The sequence below is a fragment of the Pseudonaja textilis genome, chromosome Z, assembly GCF_049901715.1.
Source record: "Pseudonaja textilis isolate UNSWEBS1 chromosome Z, rPseTex1.2, whole genome shotgun sequence".
NCBI classification, from domain to species: Eukaryota; Metazoa; Chordata; class Lepidosauria; order Squamata; family Elapidae; genus Pseudonaja; species Pseudonaja textilis.
In genome coordinates this window covers 97444478-97463287 of record NC_142008.1, presented here as the reverse complement: position 1 = coordinate 97463287, position 18810 = coordinate 97444478, and the positions used below count along the sequence as shown (strand labels likewise).

Below are 18810 nucleotides of genomic sequence, written 5' to 3'. Positions count from 1 at the left end.
TTGTTCTTCATTTCAGAATGTATCACCATTCAGAACAATTAACACATTTAAATTATAGGATCTTTCCCACCGAAATGCTTTTTCAAGTGATTACAAAAAGAAGGGAAGATCTGCACAACAATATGTCTGCTCATTGTTGTTGAATTTCCTACAGCAAGGACTTTCAAAATTAACAAAAGAGCTTCATGCAACTATTGGGGTTACAATTCCTCATAAGGATGCAGGGGTAATATTCATTCTGAGCCTTCCTTTAAAAACAATCTAATACAGCACTCTGAGCAGCACTCAGCTGCTGTTATAATTTTTATAATGTCATGAATATAATACCATTCATGGAACATACTGCAAAATGTAAATGTAAAAAACTGAACAAGGCATTTGATACTGCTTCTCAATATTTTGCTGCTTTCTATTCTTCCTGCCAGATGAGTTAACCAGCTCTATGAGAGACGGAGATGATTTTTCAATACTCTGTTTTGATGTTGATGCACTATTAAAGCCACATTGAGAGGATGGAGAATTTGATTTCCCTGAGCTACATTTGCTACAAGTGAAAATTGGCCACCTCCACCACAGCTGTCTTAAGTTAATATGGGTGGCCAGTTGCCAGAAAAAGGCAGTGGTCGTGCTGCCTGACTTAGAAGAAGGCAGAGGTAATTTTAGCAGCCCTGATCAACACTCCATGAGGCAGACACTCCATGAGGCACCAGATTTCACAAGAGGAGGCCAACAGACCTGGCTTCCATAGAGTTCCTTGAATTGGAGCATTCCAGAACATTGCCTCATCTGCCCCTTATGGTAAGGACACAACAGATTGCTAGTGCATCCTGATCTCGCTAACAGTGTTAGACTTTGCCTTGACAGTTTTCTGCTGAAGAAGTAATCCTCTCCATCTCCCCCACACACAAAAATTTTCCCCTCGCTAAGCAAAGCACAAACCTCCAGCATCAGCAGCTTATTAAGGGGAGCTGGCAAATAAGCACCTCCAGACGCAAGACAGGGTTCACCTCGGGCCGGGGCTCTGCCAGTGCAACTTCCTCCATTTTAATAGTTTAATAAAAATTAGCATAATTAACGAACATCTGTATGATCCAGAGCGGTGCAATTTGGCACTTGGAAACGAGAGCTTAAACATTATTGCTGGGAGTTTAATGTTGTTTTAATTCTTTTTGGCACAGTGCAGGGAAATAAAGCGCCCAGTGCCAATGGTTCTCGGCTTGTGCTCATTTGCATTCCATTCTTCCTTTCTTGATTATGAGCTATCGCCAGCTCCCCAGCAATCCATCAAAGCTGAAATTGTTTTAAAATACCTCACGATGCTCAGGCCAAAGCAATGTATGGAAAATGGATTGGGTCTTAATCTTTGCTTTCCCATCCAGCCATATAGTGCTTTTCTCTGTGACTTCCTCCAGTCTTGGGCTTCACTTACACATGCATGGGTTGGTTCATGATTAAAGTCTGGTGACTGGTGTAGAATGTGTGAATAGACTTAGCTGAAAAGCATCATGCTTGAAAGGACATCAGGTGAGAGGAAAGATGTGTGCATCTCATTTGCCAAGTTAGTTGCCATGTTATGAATCAACAAATGACAAACATAGATGCCTAGAAACAACCCATAATGTTTATGCCAATGACTGCTGAAATAAAACTTGTGTGAAAAAAATGTTTTCTTTCAGTGTTTCATTTGTACTACGTATATGAGGGAGATGTATCTGAAGAGGAAAACCTCTGAACGTGCTCAGAGGAACTCTCATATTGACTATAATGTCAAATATCATTGTATCTATTCAAGGAGCAAACTGCAGAGCAACATAATTTCACTATTAACCAGCAATTTTTCGAAATATATTCTCACAGGCAGGAAGAAATCCAGTGGTGAAAATTCCACAAACGAAAGGGCTATCCCAAATAGAGTACTTCTCTGTTTGGGACTTTGTCCATAAAAGAAATATATATAATTTTACGTTCTGTTCTCTTAGCCTGCAGGTGGAGGCAAGTATGGCCTCATTTCTGAAAAGTTTCTTTCTCATAGAAAACTAGTATATGAGGGTGAAGTCTGGTTTACACTGTTCTTGCTAACATGCTTTACTTTCTGTGTGCAGAAAAATTTATCCATAAAGGACAATTTGGTGCTAATGTAAACTTATTCCATTTTGCTCTTTTATTATTTGAGGAATTTTCTGTCTCCCCCCCCCCTTTTTTTTTTTTTTCTAAAATGAAAATTTCCAAATATATGTTTCTGAATCTGATGTATAAAATTGAATACATATAAATGGACTTGGGCTGGAGACCATGGCTAAAACTAATTCTGGTAATATCACTCCTGTTGTATTCCCTTTGAAGGAATTTATGTTAGCTGTTGTATAAATCATAGCCTAAAAGCCAGTTTGGTCTAATGGTTAAGACACCAGGCTAGAAACCAGGAGACCATGACTTTTAATCCTTTGGTCCATAGCAGCTAGATGACTTTCAGCCAGCCATTCTCTCTCAGCTCTAGGAAACAGGCAATGGCAAACCATTTTTGAAAATCTTTCCAAGAAAACTGTAGGATGAGTCCAGACAGTTGCCAGAAAGCAATGCTGCCTCAAAGGCACTAAAAAATTGTTAAAATATTATTGGCTAGTTTATTTCAGACCTGAGGAGAAAGCCCTAGAAAAATCATTCTCCAGTAAGCCTCTGAGTGAGTTCTGGCAGTAAAAGCAATATACAATCCAAACTACCCTTTGATATATGACTTTTCCCATTCATTTTAGCTTTTCCCCCAAAGATATCAACGCAACATGTATAGCACGAGGCTATGGTTCTTAATAATTTTGGGGGAAGCTATGATAATTAAACTCATGTATAAACTAATTCTCCAATACTGTGGTTAATACAAATTAAATGACAAAAGTGAATTAAATATAGATCTGCTGTCCATTGGCTGATTAGAATGATCAACTAATAAGGCCAGATGGATCTAGATTCTAGAAATAAGATACATAAAAAAAGACAATGAAGGGACTAGACTTGTTTAGCTTGGAGAAAATGTGATTGAGGAAGGGATATAATGGTACTCTCAGGTATCACTGTTATATTTCCTGCACCCTTGCTCCAGAGTGCAGGACATGGAATCAATGGTGTTCAATCAAATTCTGATTGAATGTTAGAAAAAAAAATTTAACTGTAGCGGAGCTATTTATCCAGGCAGCTGTTTCACTGGATGTGTTCAAGAGAGACTAGACAGCCATCTGTTTGAAATGCCTTAATTTGGATTCCTGCACTAAACAGGGGTGGCCTCAGGGACCTAAAAGATCCCTTCCAGTTCTGTGATTTTGAGACACAAGCACCAAAGGGCAGAAATGGGTATATCAAGTGCCAAAGGAGGCAGGGATGAGGAATGGAAGTTTGAAAAGACAACTCCTGGATCTGTTCTACATTGATCAAAACCCACCTGACCAGAACGTTGAAGTTTACAGAGAAAATGATGACCCTGAAGAATTATTACAATGGGTACTACTCTCCATTCCAGAATAGATTACAGCAGATCTTGATTTGTTGATGAAGCCATAAGTCCTGTTGGCAATCTTTCTAGTTTAGAAAGATTCTAGAAGCTCCAAGAAGAGGAAGCAAGATCACTGCAGACCAGGGGTGGGATTCAACCAGTGTTACTACCGGTTTGGTGATTAAGTTTTGCACGTGAATGCGCGTTTTGTGCACATGTGCACCAGATGCACACTGTGCGTGCATGTAATACACCTAAAGCTGTGCCACCCGGACAGCTGATAAGCACTCTGCACAGGTGCACAGCATTTGAAAGGGCACTTTTTATTGCTTTTTCAACCTCAGCTGTGCCGCGCAAAGCAGCTGAGGTTGAACAAGCAGGAAATAAAGGTCAGGTAAGAGCCCGGGCAGGCGGGTGGGCCAAACAGCAGCAGAGACAGAACCGGTTCTGTGTCTGCTGCTCTTCAGAGCTCCCGGTTCTATAGAGCCAGGCAGAACCAATAGAATCCCACTCCTGCTGCAGACTGCCAATTTGGTACTGCTGAATTGCTGACTTTTTTGAAAGGGTAGACTGGTGCTAGAATACTGTTTTGCACATAGAAGGTTAATGGCAACCTCTGATGTCTTTAAGTTACACTGGGAGAAAATTCTGCCTGAAACCAAGGGACTTACTTCCTTTCATTTTTAATAATCCTAGCTCCCACTCCCTCATCTCTCTATATACTATATACACACATATGTATACATATGTCTGTGGTGGACAGACAGACGAACAGACACACACACAATTGCTTCATTGCTTAAAGATTAAGACTATTATCTAACCCAACCAAAATCCAAAATTCTATTTAAAATGAAAAAAGGATGCAATGTAGTATATTTAACGATAGACTAGCAAAGGACGGAAGAGGATTCAAAGTCCTGTGGCAGATGTGAAGAATCTGTGGCCCTTCAGATGTTACTAAATTATTGCTCCCAGCAGTCCCAGTTAATACAGCTAAATGGAGAGGGATGCTCAGGATTATACTTCAGCAGCATTCTAGACAGCTACAAGTCCACCTCCCATGTCTTTGATAATCCATTGCTATATTGCATAAACTGTCTATTGTTGTTAATCTACTTAAGTACACATGGAAAACATGTATAAGAATTGCATATATAAAGATGCCAAATAGTTCTGGATCCTACCACATCCCATTTAATTTCAATTTATATTTCCTCAAATGTATTATTCCCAAGTGACTTTTTCACTAAGTCTTCACCTTGTTTATTTGCAATTGGAATGGAAAGATTAGCATGGAAGGGGAATAATTCTGGATATTAGAAAAAGAAGAAAAGCAAATATATCTGGCTCATCCATGTTTATAGTAGTTTCTGCTCTCTGGAGAAAAAGAAGATGAAGTAACTAAACAGCAGTAATAATAATGACAATATTTATGTAGCAATACATCTGACAACACTATAAGATGTCCCTATATTTAGACAATATATATAGAAATGGATAATATTTTGGCATACTTAAAAAAAAAGTATGCATAAATGATCTGCGCCAAAACAGAAATCTTAGCCCTATCCCATCAAGCCCCTATATTTCATTATTTCATGAATGCTGCTGGTACTTTCTTTCAGGAATATAACATGTATGGTTGGTGGGTCGGAGAGCTGAACAACATTGTAGGGATTGTCCCAAGGAACTATCTCATGCCTGCCTATGATTTAGAAGAATGAGAAAGGTAAGGAAAATAAGGAAAGCAATGCTTATAGTGCTATGCTTTAGCTTTGATCATCTCACTCTGAGTGATTCTCCTTTACAAGCTGCTTTCCATGCTCTCAATCAATTTCCATTTATCTCTTTGAAGCTCTAGAGTTTTCCATTGAACAGTTTCATGGATCCAATAGTTTTTTTTCAGGCCCAAACTTCACATTTCATTACAATGTGGTATTCAGTGGATTCTGAGAACTGGTAGTGGAAATTTTGAGTAGTTCAGAGAACCAGCAAATGCCACCTCTGACTGGCCCCACCCCCATCTATTCTCTGCCTCCCTAGTCCCAGCTGATTGGCTGGGTCTTCTTTTGTTGCCCTGCACAGGAGAACCGAGTTGGAAAGCAGGTTAGTGGGGTGGGGAGGGAATGGGATTTTGCAGTAACCTTCCCCCAAGAGTGGGGAGGGAATGGAGATTTTACAGTATCCTTCTCCTGCCACGGCAATCAAACCATGGCCACCAAGCCATGCCAAAAGAACTGGAAGAAAAAAAATTTGAATCCCATCACTGATTACAGTAACTATCACTGCTGTCCTAAAATCAGGACCTCAATATGGGTAGAGGCAGAAGTAAAATATACTCCTTTACTCCCTGGAAATGATTAATATATAACAACGCCCCTAACCCAATTAGACCAATATATTGTATACAATATATACATTATAGTGCATACAATATATTCTCTGGTTGTGATTATACAGAATTTTCTAGCTCTGTTTAGTTAAGATAAAGTTTGAATTTGGATTTTCTACAGGGGTGGGATTCAATTTTTGTAACAACTGGTTCTGTGGGTGTGGCTTAGTGGGTGGGTGTGGCTTGGTGGTCATGTGACTGGCTGGGCATAGCCAACTCAACATCACTCACATTGAGGTACGCGTTTCCTCACTGTGGGGATGCTGCAACAGTCATAAGTGTGAAAAATGGTCATAAGTCACTTTTTTCAGTGCTATTGTAGTTTTGAATGGTCACTTGACATAAGCAAAGAGCCAGCAAAGGAGGAAAAAAAACTCCAGAGAAGTTCCAGAGACAGGAAGTCTAGTCCTGCCAAGAATGTAATAAGGATTAATGGAGAGGCAGTTTCTGTAAGCAACACCAGAATGTTTCCTTCCTGCCTTCCTTACAGGATTAGGCCAGTAATTTCTTCTAACAACTGGTTCTCCGAACTGCTTAAAATGTTAACAACCGGTTCTAGAGAATAGGTGCAAACCTGTAGAATCCCACTCCTGATTTTCTAGATGCAGAGCATGTATTCAATCACCGAGTATGATTCTTTCATAAGTTACATTGTGGCATCACTTGAATTTCAACCTCCCTTCCCAGTGGGTCATAATTTATAAAGCACATAATAAATATAGGTCCATACTTGTAATATGTAATATGATCATTCCTTTGCAGTATGCAATAGGATCCGAAATCCTTTATGGTTTTGGCTGCCTTATCTTTTTCAGAGTAAGGCAATATAGAAGACACAGTAGACCATGTAGCCTTAAAGAAGAAATGATTGGGTTAGCTAATTGGGCTTTCCCTCTGCATTCTGATATCGGCAATGTAAACAGTATACCTCTGTCTTCAGCTGGTTACTAAACATTCTCTTGCCAAAGCTATTAATGCTTCATCAGCTTTCAGTCTTCCCTCAGGTACTTTACAGTAAAGTGAACAACGCTTAAGAGACTTGAAAGACATAGCATAATGTTTAATAACTACCAAGAGGTGGTGCTAATAGTAAACTATATGTGTAAGAAACATGACCCAGAGAAAAGAAGTGGCCTAGAATGTGGACATTTGATAAGGAATTAATGAATTAAGGCTAGCCAGTTACACATCTGTTTTCTGATGACAATCTGGTTTCAAGATTCCTTGGATACTGTGGAGAGTTACAATAACATTGTCTTCCACTACTGAGAGAAAACACTTTGTTTCTTTTTTAACAGACTTGTTCTACTTAGAAGGGGCAAATTATTGACTGTCAACTAAAGAACTGGCCCTGATTAATTAGGTCTAGTGAAGAGCACAGTGTAAATCTAAAAGCTTGCCTCTATTCTCACTAATAGAAACTGGCTCAATATAAATGATTGATCACCTTCCTAATCACATATGTCTTCTTAGAAAATTCTGATATGTCTACAATTGCTTTATAAAAGAGACAGTTCTTAAGTCATGATTAGAAGGGGGATTGCATACTTACCAGGTGTTGAAGTAATTACCCTGAAGTGGAAACTCAGGCCACAATTCCAAATATCCTGGAGTGGCTGATATATAAGTGTTCAAAGAAAGGAATGTTATTGATGCTCAGAGGTATATTCACACTTATTGTATTGCACAATCCAGATCCAAATCTTGGTACCGAAAAGAAATTTTGGAGCTAAATTTTAGCGAGTTATGGTTCAGTTGAACTTTGACTTCTCTGGCTTTGCATTATTAAGAACAATTTTATCCAGTCTAGCAGAGAAGGGCAGAATCTGAACATGGAAAAGCCATAATCTCTTACTGTTTTTCAGTTTCCATTTGAATTAGACCATATTGTCTCTGGCTCCATCTTCTGGCCTCTTTTCTTTGCAGAAGTGAGTCAGAAAGTTCCCCTGTTTGTAGAAAGCCTTGAGTATTGAGGTAGACCTGAAAATAATCTAGTAAGTCCCAAGAGACACTGTGTCCACAGTGGATGGAAGAGGGCAAGAGACAAAACATGAGCCATGTCAGATGTTGGGATACACAAAGGCAGGATTTGCATTGTGGCATGACTATGTGCCTTTTGTTTTTATGTTACGTTGGTTTGTTGCACTTTTGTGGCCTAAAGGCAGAATAATTGACTGGAATAATTCTAAAAAAAAATTAACGAGACATGAAGAATAACAGTCCACTGTGCATCAAAGGTCCATTAAAAATATTATTGAATGTAGCAAGGATGCTACAGTTAATATTGGCAATTGGGATCTGTGATGTTCCTGGACAGGAGAGGGTTCTGTAGAATTCCAATGACTGTGGCATAATAACATAAATTCTTCTTCCTTTTCTCAATTTGCTAATCTAAGATTTGAGACTTTCATTTACATTCTTCCTGTCCTATAGATCATAGTTCCCCAATCTTTCCAGCTTTGCAGACTGGTGGGGGAGGGTGAAATAGTTCCATGTGAGCAACCTTCAAGCATGTGCGCACACAGAACTCCATTTACGTGAGTGGTGGGCATGCATGCTCACTGCTCACGCAAATGGAGCACGCACATGTGTCATGTGCTTGCCTACTGCTTCTGTGGCCCAGTACCAAATGGCTTATGTACCAGTAGTGGGCCATGGCCTGGGGGTTGGGGACCCCTGCTATAGATAGCAGAAAATAATGTTGATACATGCATTGTGTTCAGTGGTGGGATTCAATTTTGTTTACTACCGGTTCTGTGGGCGTGGCTTGATGGGCGTGGCAGGGGAAGGATACTGTAAAATCTCCAGTCAGAGGTGGGATTTGAACTACTCAAAATTTCCACTACCGGTTCTTCAGAACTGGTCAGAACCTGCTGAATACCACGTCTGATTGTGCTGCCCCTATGACCAAATTTTAGAGAGTCTCAATAATGAAGCATGTGAATGGTTCTGTGTTTACAATTTAAGGTCAATGATTTGTGAATTCTCCACAAATTTCATTTCCTCTCGCACTTAAGAGTCACTTGCCAACAGAAGAAGAAAAAAAACCCACTAACTGTAATTTTAATGTAGAATGGATTGGGTGAAAGAGTTTAACCATCATTCTAGATATGCCAGTCAATACATCAGACAATATACACTCTCCAGAATTATACAGTATTTACATCTGCATGGAAAAGTTTAATCAGAACCTGTGCATGAAATAAAAATGTTTTAGAGGGATCAGCTGGATGTAAGCATCAGCCCAGTGGATGAAGGAGATGTGAGGTTTTACTTTAGATCTCTCTCCACATCTCCAGCAGAGTTGGTGAATGACCGTGGAGAATTTGTGCACTATTGGGACTGGCTCACCCATAACAACAATGCTCATTACCTACAACTGCCATTAAACTCTAAAACAAAAAGGTCCTGACTGACCATGAAACCCAGATTTGACCCCGCAGTTCACAGCAACCAGAATGGGGTGTAGAAGGTCTGTGTAGCAAGCAAAATTGCCCACCAGCTGCAGAAGGTAATGAAACTATTAACTAGCACGGCTAAGTAAAGCCCCTTATCAGAAAATCAGTGATTTTTGACCAAACTGGTAACAAATAACTGGTAGTATGCAGTTCTCTTTTATGCTTTAAATAAACTTTTTCTTTATGCAGAGTGGGCTAGTCTATTTTTTAAAAACAAAGTTCTGTTGTTCCTTCAACAGACCACTAAACACATTTAAAAACAGATATATTTTTTCCAGAAAAGTCTATGTAAATTAGAAACGTATGCAGGGTGAAACGTAACTACAGTCATGGTTTAAATGTATGAGAAAGACCATGAATGATCAATCTACCTGTTATGAATTCCTGTTCCATATTATATATTTGTTCTTCTCAAATGAATATTCAAATTGATTTTAATTTATTCCCATTTATGTGCATTTCTCTTTCCATCTCTTGCTTTGCCAGCACCATGAAGATAATTCCTGGGACCTCTTGGTTATTCGTAAGAAACAGATGCACACCTGCAGAAGTTGAGTCCATCAACCCTTTGTCCCCCTTTATAAGGAAATATAGTGCTTTGTCTCCTAAACTTTAGCCATTGTGTTTTTTCATTCTACTGGAATTTTATTCACAGGCTACAGTCATCAGCTGTATACTGTACTTCTGATTTGTCATGATTATTTGGAAGGAAGAGTCTGTTTTCTCAGAACTATCAAAAAGTATGAAGGATGTCTTGCTGATATTCCAGAATAAATACTACTATCATTTTCTGACTGGAAAGTGCTTATCATGCTGAAGTGTTGCTTTTTAATCAGCTGGTCAATTTTTATTGTAGCCAAGGGCCACAACACACCAGCAGTGAACATAATTATTAGAATAAAATATCCAAACAAAATGACTGAAAAGAAAGAAGTTTAATTCAGATCAGAGGGGTCATTTTCAATAAATATAAGTATGAACAAAGTTTAAAGGCAATCTGCTAGGGTGTATATTTGGTTTTAAAATATTCAACAGAATCTTTAGAAAAAAACTATAGTCATTTTCCTGCCCATAAAATTGGATGCAATTGTTGATAATGCACAGTTCTTCAACTGAAAAAAAGTTTTTTAGAGTTGTTATTCCTTATGCAGTTTATTATTCAGCTTTACACATGTACTCTTATCTTTCTGTAACTGTATCTAAGATAGCTAACAACAGTAAATTTCAAAATAAAAGTGTGACATAAGAAATAATTTTAAATTTTATTTTTTTAAATAATTTTAAATAATTTAATTTTAAATAATTTAAAAATATATAAAAATAAAATGGGAGCATAGTTAAAATAATATTAGCATTAAAATGCAAGTTAAAACATAGCAGAGCAGAAAAAATAAAGGAGTTAACTGGTGAAACATCAATTTATATAAAAATAAAGTAGTGTTTTTCAAACTTGAAAACTTTAAGATGAGTCCATTTCAATGCCCACAATTCCTGGTTACACACAGCATGCTTCGGAATTTTATCTATGAATTTTATGTATTTCATGCTAGCTGGAGAATTCTGGAAACTGAGGTCCACACGTCTTAAAATTGCCAGATTTGAAAAATGCTGAAATACAGTAAATGAATCTCCCTTGATAAGGAATTACAGAATCTGACCCTAGCTGGTAAATTCTTTTTTCAATTTTCATCAGACACATGGCCCATATTGTCAGGAAAAGAATATTTTTGTGAAATTTTGAAATATTGACAAGTTTGTACTGTATAGCAGAGAGGCTGTCCTCTACATAATTATCACTGCCTTATAGTTAACTGTCTATGGTGATTTTCGAAGGGATTATGCATATATGTCATACTTTCTCTTTTATATATATATATATATATATACATATCCAGAGACAGAATTTTTTCTCTCTCCAACAGACATGGTTACTGCTGATGTTCACCCCAAGCAGATCATAGCTCTCAGGCCTACCAGACCTGGGCTGTAAAAATCCCTAACTATCACTAGATGGAAACAAAAAGTTAACTTTTTCTCTATATTTTTTATGTTAGTGGTTCCCCATTTTGGCAATTTGGCAGTCCAGCTGTGGAGGTAGAAGGGAACCAGGCTGCACAAGCTGCGGGCACAAGCAGCTCCACTTACACAAGACAGAAGAGAAGCATTTGGAGTGCCATCTCAGCTCTTTCAGGCTTCTGTACACCAAAACCTTTTGCAAGGGACAGAAGGCCTGAAGTAGCCCAAGGTCACTCCCCCAAAGCCTTTTGTCTGTTTGTAAAAGGTTTTGGTGCAGAGAAGAGAAGCGTTTGGGAGCACAGTATCATGTTCCTTCAAACTCATTGAAGCTGCCCAACACTCCAAAAGCAGATCAGGTGTCCTGCGCAGGCAGGCTCGGTCAGCAAAGCTGAGCAGGTTGCACTCCTCCCCTCAACCTCTGCTCTCACTTCTCTGCTTTTGGAGCATTGGGAGCAGGTGGTTGGGCAGCTCGGCCAGAGAAGGAGAGAGGAACAGGGCTGCATGAGCAAGGGCCAGCACACATGCACATGCAACTCCACACGAATGTGTCTGTGAGTGCCAGCTCCTGCCATTGGTATGAGTGGGGCTGCCACTCATGCAGCCCAGTTGCGAATAGGCCACAGCTCGGTAATGGGCCATGGCCTATAGGTTGGAGACCCCTGTTTTATGTCATCTAACCTGCAACTCTTAATTGCAAGTTCAAGCAAAGATCTGCAACTCTTAACTGAAAGTTCAACCAAGATGTGGTATATACAATTTGAGGCACTTAGTGAAGCCAAACATCCTTGATGTGACAATCTATTGCTTTTTTAAAAATTGCTAGATGAATAAGTAAATGCTTGGACAAAAGTATAACTTTGTTAAATGTTCTGTTTTTATTCCAAAATCAAATGAAACCCCAAAATAATCTGGCTGAGTGCAAAATATAATTGCAGCTAGTTCCTATCAGGATTATTTTCTAAAACAGGAGACTTGGGATACCCAGTTTATTTAGAGGTCATATTCTGTGCCATGGAAATTCAACCATTAGGGGTAAAGATTAGCTGCACATAATTGGTAATAAAAGATATGGACTATGTGCCTAAAAACACGACTTTTTTTCACCGTTACCTCTAACTTTCTCATTCTAGTCCACACATTGTTATGCATGATTGCAGGATCTGAATAGGTTACAGATGCCTTAGGTACTTTTCCCTGCCTACATCTTGATATATGGTAGTCTTTCTTGTTTTAAGAAGGCACACTGTTGTGCAGTTCAGCTGGGGACACAGAGAAGACTCTGCAGGCATACTCTGGAAACGCACAATGGAAGGGTGCTATTCTGTGACAACTGAGATTAGACAGGGGATAGTTCCTTCCCTGTCTAATTTTAAATCTGGCAATATTCATTTAATTGAGCTGCATTTTCTATGTGGGAAAATGCAGTTATGGGAGTGAAAAGTATCTTTCGCATAGAGAACCCCCTAGCTGGCCTCTCTTTATTCCAGGTATATAGTCATGAAAGCCACAAGATGGCAGTAGCTAACTGCTCAGCTAAGGTATCTGAATTCCCACTGGAAAAGGGGTGGGGGTGGGGGGGTAATATTCCACAATCCCCAGGGATCATGGCACCTGGGAAATAATTAACAACAAATACTAAATACAGTACTATATTTTTTACTTCTATGTTAACAAATCTAGTCAACACAATACAAAAAGCTGCAAAGTAAGTAAAGTTTGCAGAAGTTAGTTGAAATACAAGGTGAATTTGTAACCTTGCCCATGTGCAAATTTACATTCTTAATGGCTCAAGTGACATTAATTGGGAAAAGGAGCAGCTTAAGCACATTAGTTTCATTCAAATGTTAAATGGTATTAGTCAGCAGAGATACATAGATGTTATATAGATGATAGCGGTAGAAGAAGGATGGAGAGATGATAGAATAGATAGACTGATAGATGGATAAATGGATAGATGGATGATAAGTGGACGATAGGAACCACCATCACTACCAGCTCAGAAACTATCCTTCTATTCCCCTGTCAGGTTTCCAAGTGATGAAATCCATTTTAAAAAGAAAAGCACCAAGTCCATCTTCCAAGACAATTTCTTTTGTTTAGGAAAGCATCAAATTGACAAAGTCCATGGTAATTCCGGATCTGACACAACCCGGAATTACCCCACATATTAGAAGTTAGAAACAACTCCTCAAAAGTCACATACTCCAATAGAAGTAATTCAACGTTGCTTGATATCATAAATCTCCACCTCCAGTGCCTAGGCACGGACAGCTTGGGTTCCCCCAGGAAGAATGATCACCTAGCCTAAACAACTCTATCTCCACTCCTCCCCCGCTTAGGAATGTGGCAAGCCCGAAGCCCTTCCCCCATAGCTGCCAAAGAAAAAGTAAGAAAAAGAATATATATTAAGCCTAACTAAAATGGCTACACATATGTCAATACCAGGCTTGACACCTCCTCTTCATCCAGTCTCAAATGTCAGTGCCTATCCTTTCATTCCCCCACCCCACCCTGAGAACTGATTCAGTTTCTTGGTTGAGAAGCAAAAAGTTTTGTTCTTCAAGGAAAAAGCAGTCCAATTGCCTTTGAGACAATTATGACCTGGATGACTCAGATTCTTCACAAATACCCAGAGCCTACATTTGGAAAGTGATGCTTAAAATCCATGAACTGCTATATTTGATTCAGATGAAATGATGCGTACGTTTTGTTTAAATGTGTGTAGAAGTAACTGCTACAGCAAAAGATTGCAGGATGCAATGCTACCATTCAAGATTCCAGTTATTTGTTCAGTCCTGTTCTCTTAACTTCTTCCTCTGGATTCCATAGATATTCACATCACTGTGCTATTATTTTAGGTTCTGCTCTGCACTTATTTTAAAAATGTGTGTAACTTCAGCATTCAGGGTTCTCCTTTCTCTCATGGATGAGATGAATCACACTTGCAATAAGCGGCAGCTTTTATAAACACACAGAGGTAATACAGCAATCTAGAATACTCGAACTAACATATCATTTTACAAATATTCCTCCAGGTTAGCCTCAGATAAAATATCAGAGTTGGAGCTATTGTAATTATAAAGCATCCATACGTTTAGTTACTGTAAAGTAAACTCAACTAGAACAATAAGTAGAAAGCCGTTTGAAAGTCAGTGTATGTCCTGATGAGATACTTTGCAACTTCAATCTTACTTCTCATACTAAAAATGCCAAGAAGTCTCATAAATACCTGTCAGTTACCAAACCCCCCAAATTTTCATCATGAAATTTGTGGATGCTGCAACTGTCATAAGTGCGAAGACCAGTTATGAGTCACTGTTTTCACTGCCATCAAAACTTTGAATGGTCATTAAATAGTCCTAAGTCAAAGACAATTGTTTTAGGGTTAGCATAATTGAATGATCAGCTTTTGCAATCTAGTGATATTATATTTGATGGTCATTTGTTTCGTAAGAATTTTTAAAAGGTAGATTCATCTATGAACAGTCTTTATAATGTTATAAATATTGCACATATGAAAAGAGAATATGTCTTTGATAATGAAATGCTTGGCCAAAATCCCCCATTTTTCCCAAACTAGAAGAGTCTATATGTAACTTGAGACATTTGGCTGGTGGGTTGAGAAACAGAGCACTGGGCTGGGTTGTTCTGTGGGTCTGAAATGTTATGATCATTCTCAAGTTATGGTTTATGTAGACCTAGTCAGGACTCCATCCACCATGAGGAGCGGCTGAAATGGACTTACCCTGCATTACAAGACTTTGCCTGCACTTTCTGCAAACCACATTTTGCTGTCACTGAGACCACTTGGGCATGGAGAGAGAAAAAAGCACCTGGCGGGGTTATTAGAAAACTTGGAGTTCATTCTTCTGCAGGGACCAACTCATAATTACAGTCATTTTCTAGCTGTGCGATGAGTGTTTCATCAGGACCTGCTGGGCTCTCTCTCTTTCTCTCTTTCTTTCTAACCCTCATCAGTCACTACAAGGGCTCTTTAAAGAGGCAGCCGCTATACCAGCGGCAGCCCTCTCCAGTTCATTCTGAACAGATGTGCTTTAATTGGGAAGACATATTTGAACCTCAGCTCACAGGAAGCAGGAATCACTGCTTGCCTCAAATTGTTTGCTCTCTTTCACAACTGTGTTCCCATCAGAGGAAAAAATAAAGGTCATGGTGTCCCAAGAAGTTTTCCTGCACTGGTGCCAGTGAAATAAATGGGAGAGTTGTCCCAGTTTATTCCAATCTGGGAGGGAAAATCCCATTTCCAAAATGAACTGTTAATACCTTCTTGTGCATACAGTTCAAATATGCCATATTGCACTCCACATGCTGCTACATTCCACATTTTCCAACTGGTGTCTTCCTGGTGTATTGGTCCTGACACCAGGAGGCCACCCAGTTGGAATGGACTGCCTCAGAGTAGTAATAGAATATGAATGCTGAGCTGCCTTGATTCTCCATAGCTTCCAGTAAAGGAAAGTAGATGATCAGAGAATTCTGTCCTCCTACCATAATTTCCATTCTGATAATATTCAAGAATACCTAAGGGTGCAATTGATTTCACCCATGATATTGTTTCTTGTATTTTCCCTAGAAAAAATATCTGACTTGAAGGAATTCTGATTTTAAGAGAGGAAAACTATATCGCCCGTTGTCCCCTACTTTTCAGCTTCCAAATTCAGCATGCTGGAAGGCACTAAAAAGCAAAGGAAATGTGCTGGTGGGAGGTCATGGATCTGTTGGATCTAATATTCTCCCAGCCCCTTGGCATGCCTTTCAATGCCAGAAGAACTTTACACTTGTCCTGATGTTGGCTTAAAGATTCCAAACAATCTCCACTCTCCAACCCTTGAAGAAAAAACTTAAAAAACAATTTTCTCTTCATTTTGGCTGTACTCTTGCACAGCTATACTTTAAATATCTCACGAGTTCCAAAGTCAGAACTTGGATTTGAATGGTAGCCTTGTTTGATTCTACATATATAGCCCCTTAGAGCCTTCAAAGTGCTTCTCATTAATTAATCTTTACAACAGTTTTACATGGTGGTTAGATTGTCCTCATATTGCAAGGGCAAAAGGGCAACTATGTTTGGAAGGGAGGAAAACTTATTTTAGTAATTGAGCAACTTTGGAGTAAACTTAAATTACATCTCTTCCATCAAACTGTGGCCAATCAACTCTAATGAGTTGGAGGTGAGGTCTTTATTATTCTATAGAGTGTGGGACCCAGATTTTTGTCCCAACCTGATGGTCTTGCCATGTTAAAGCTTCTGAGGAAATGGAAACCCGTTTCGATTAAGAGTCACTTTCCAATTACAGAACTCTGCCAGGGCTAAAGCTGACAATGAACAGAACCACTTCTTTCTTCCTTTCCCCTTTTGACTTCTGCTGTTCCCTCCTCCCCACTTGTCCTTTTTCTTCCCACTTAGACAGTTGCCAGGGACAGACAGATGGTTATTGCCAGAGGTCTGAACTGACTATTCATAATGGAATTTGAAAATTGGACCAAAGGCCACAGGTTTCCCAACCCTGATCAAGCTAGTTCATGGTTGATGTGAGAATTTAGTCCAGATCTCTTTTATTCTTTATACTTCTGTCGTACCTTGTGTCAAAGACAAAAAACAGGAAGCCTGTAATTGGCTAAGAATTAAAGCCCATCCCTTTGTCCCGTCCCATCCCATTTTATACATGCAATATCCGCACACTACAATGGACAACTGTAGAGATCACCCCATGACAGTAGTTTGAGATCACCCTATGACAATAGTTATGCTCAAGTCCCAGTGAGATTCTCTTGTGACACTTTTTATAAAATGTGTTAATGATATCTAACAGAAGAGTTTCAAGAAAAACTGCATGAACGTGCCCTCTAGGCTTTGTGACTCTAGTTGTTTCCTTGGCACAAGAGGAATCCCAACAGGACCAAGATGGTAGTTTGATAGGCCTTTGTTTCTCTCACTAATATAAGGAGACCTACATCCATTCAGGTAACTGGTGCCACAAACTTCCAGGTGAATGTTGACTGGTGAGCTTAAGTAAAGTACAGTTCTCCTACTGTAAGATAATCTTATAACCTACTGCCAGGTTTCTCCAATGCAATATAACTTATAATTCATTGCTGCTGATTGGAAATGACAACACCAAAGAAGATAACCCTGTGAATTTCTATTGATCTCTCACTGCGATTAAACATTTAACACATTTAAAGCAGTTTAGTAATCTGTAAAATAACCCAGCAAGGTAGTCCAAGGCAATTCAATACACCATTCTACTCTTAGCCTTAATGAAGACCTCAGTAGAGACTGACAATAAAATTTATAAATTAACATTTTTATTTCCAGAATTGCAACCTATTTGGAGAGGGAATTTCATTCTTTTGGAAAATTACATAATGACATATTAGGACATGACTGAAGAATAGAAAATTCCTTCCCCTCGAAAGTGGGATCTGAAGACAATTCCTAGGAGCTCAGATTTCTTAGTATAAAAATGGAGAGTTTGGTGGTTATTTTCTATATACCAGCATATCCCAGATAGTTACAAAAGCACAATTTTTTAAAAAAAACACTATAAAACTATATTTCTTTGGAAAACATATTCCTGAGCTTGAAAACTCTCTGTGTCCCAGATTATATATACCTGGCCACGAAGGAAATGCACTCTGCACATGCCATGTGGAATCTTGATTGTTTTGCAACTTTAGTGGCTTCTGTGGGGAGAAGCACCACATTTAAATTTGGGTTTAAGTATCTTTAGAGTTAATTATGTTCCCAGCATTTTTTATTTTATAGTTGGGTTGCAAGCCAAAAAAATGCCAGTTTACCTGGAACTGAAATTATTTGAGTTATTAACATTAAATATGAATTAATTACTCTAATGATGCATTTATTAATTTGCCCCTTTGTGCTGCAACCGAGTAACTGTTTTTAGTGATCTCTCTGTGATACACCTAAACTTTCAGAAGGCTGCATTTGATGCTGTCAGCTGAGCTCAGCTCTGCATTAGTATCTCAGACCCAAAGAGCAGAGGTTGGTATCAGGAAAAGGTAAAACATGAAACAAAACGTTGTCAAGGAAAACATCAAATGAAAATATCCCCATCCTGGTGAGCTATGGTAGATTCTGGTGCTGAAAAGTTCTGACTGAAATCTTGGTTCAAACCAAGCCTGGTATTTTTTCTCACTCCCTGGCAGGGGCTGCCGTGAAGCATCAAAGCACAGGATTCATGTCCGGGCCTTGATGGAGAGATGCATCTCTTTTTCTCTCGGCGTCTCAGATGGCTGCCCACATCTCGATCCACAGCTGCCACCCTGCCACCCTGAACTTAATGAGCCTGTTATAGCACAGCACTCAACCTCCCTCCCTTCTTCTTTCCCTCCCTTTTCCCCTCTTTTCCCCCCTAATCACCACCCTGAAATTCCAGGCTGCTGGCAGGCGCAGCAGAAATCGCTTTCTCTAT

The 18810-nt window shown here is 39.1% G+C and overlaps 1 protein-coding gene across 1 annotated transcript in view; it reads left to right on the top strand.

Moving 5' to 3' along the window:
- The window catches only part of SKAP1 (src kinase associated phosphoprotein 1), a 502719-nt gene extending 492129 nt beyond the window's left edge, over window positions 1–10590 (top strand). The window contains exons 11-12 of the mRNA XM_087915468.1: window positions 5113–5216; window positions 9824–10590. Of these exons, the coding sequence (XP_087771594.1) occupies window positions 5113–5211 (99 nt within the window). The 3' untranslated portion in view covers window positions 5212–5216; window positions 9824–10590. The remainder of the gene's footprint in view (window positions 1–5112; window positions 5217–9823) is intronic.
- Window positions 10591–18810: the final 8220 nt, after the last annotated feature.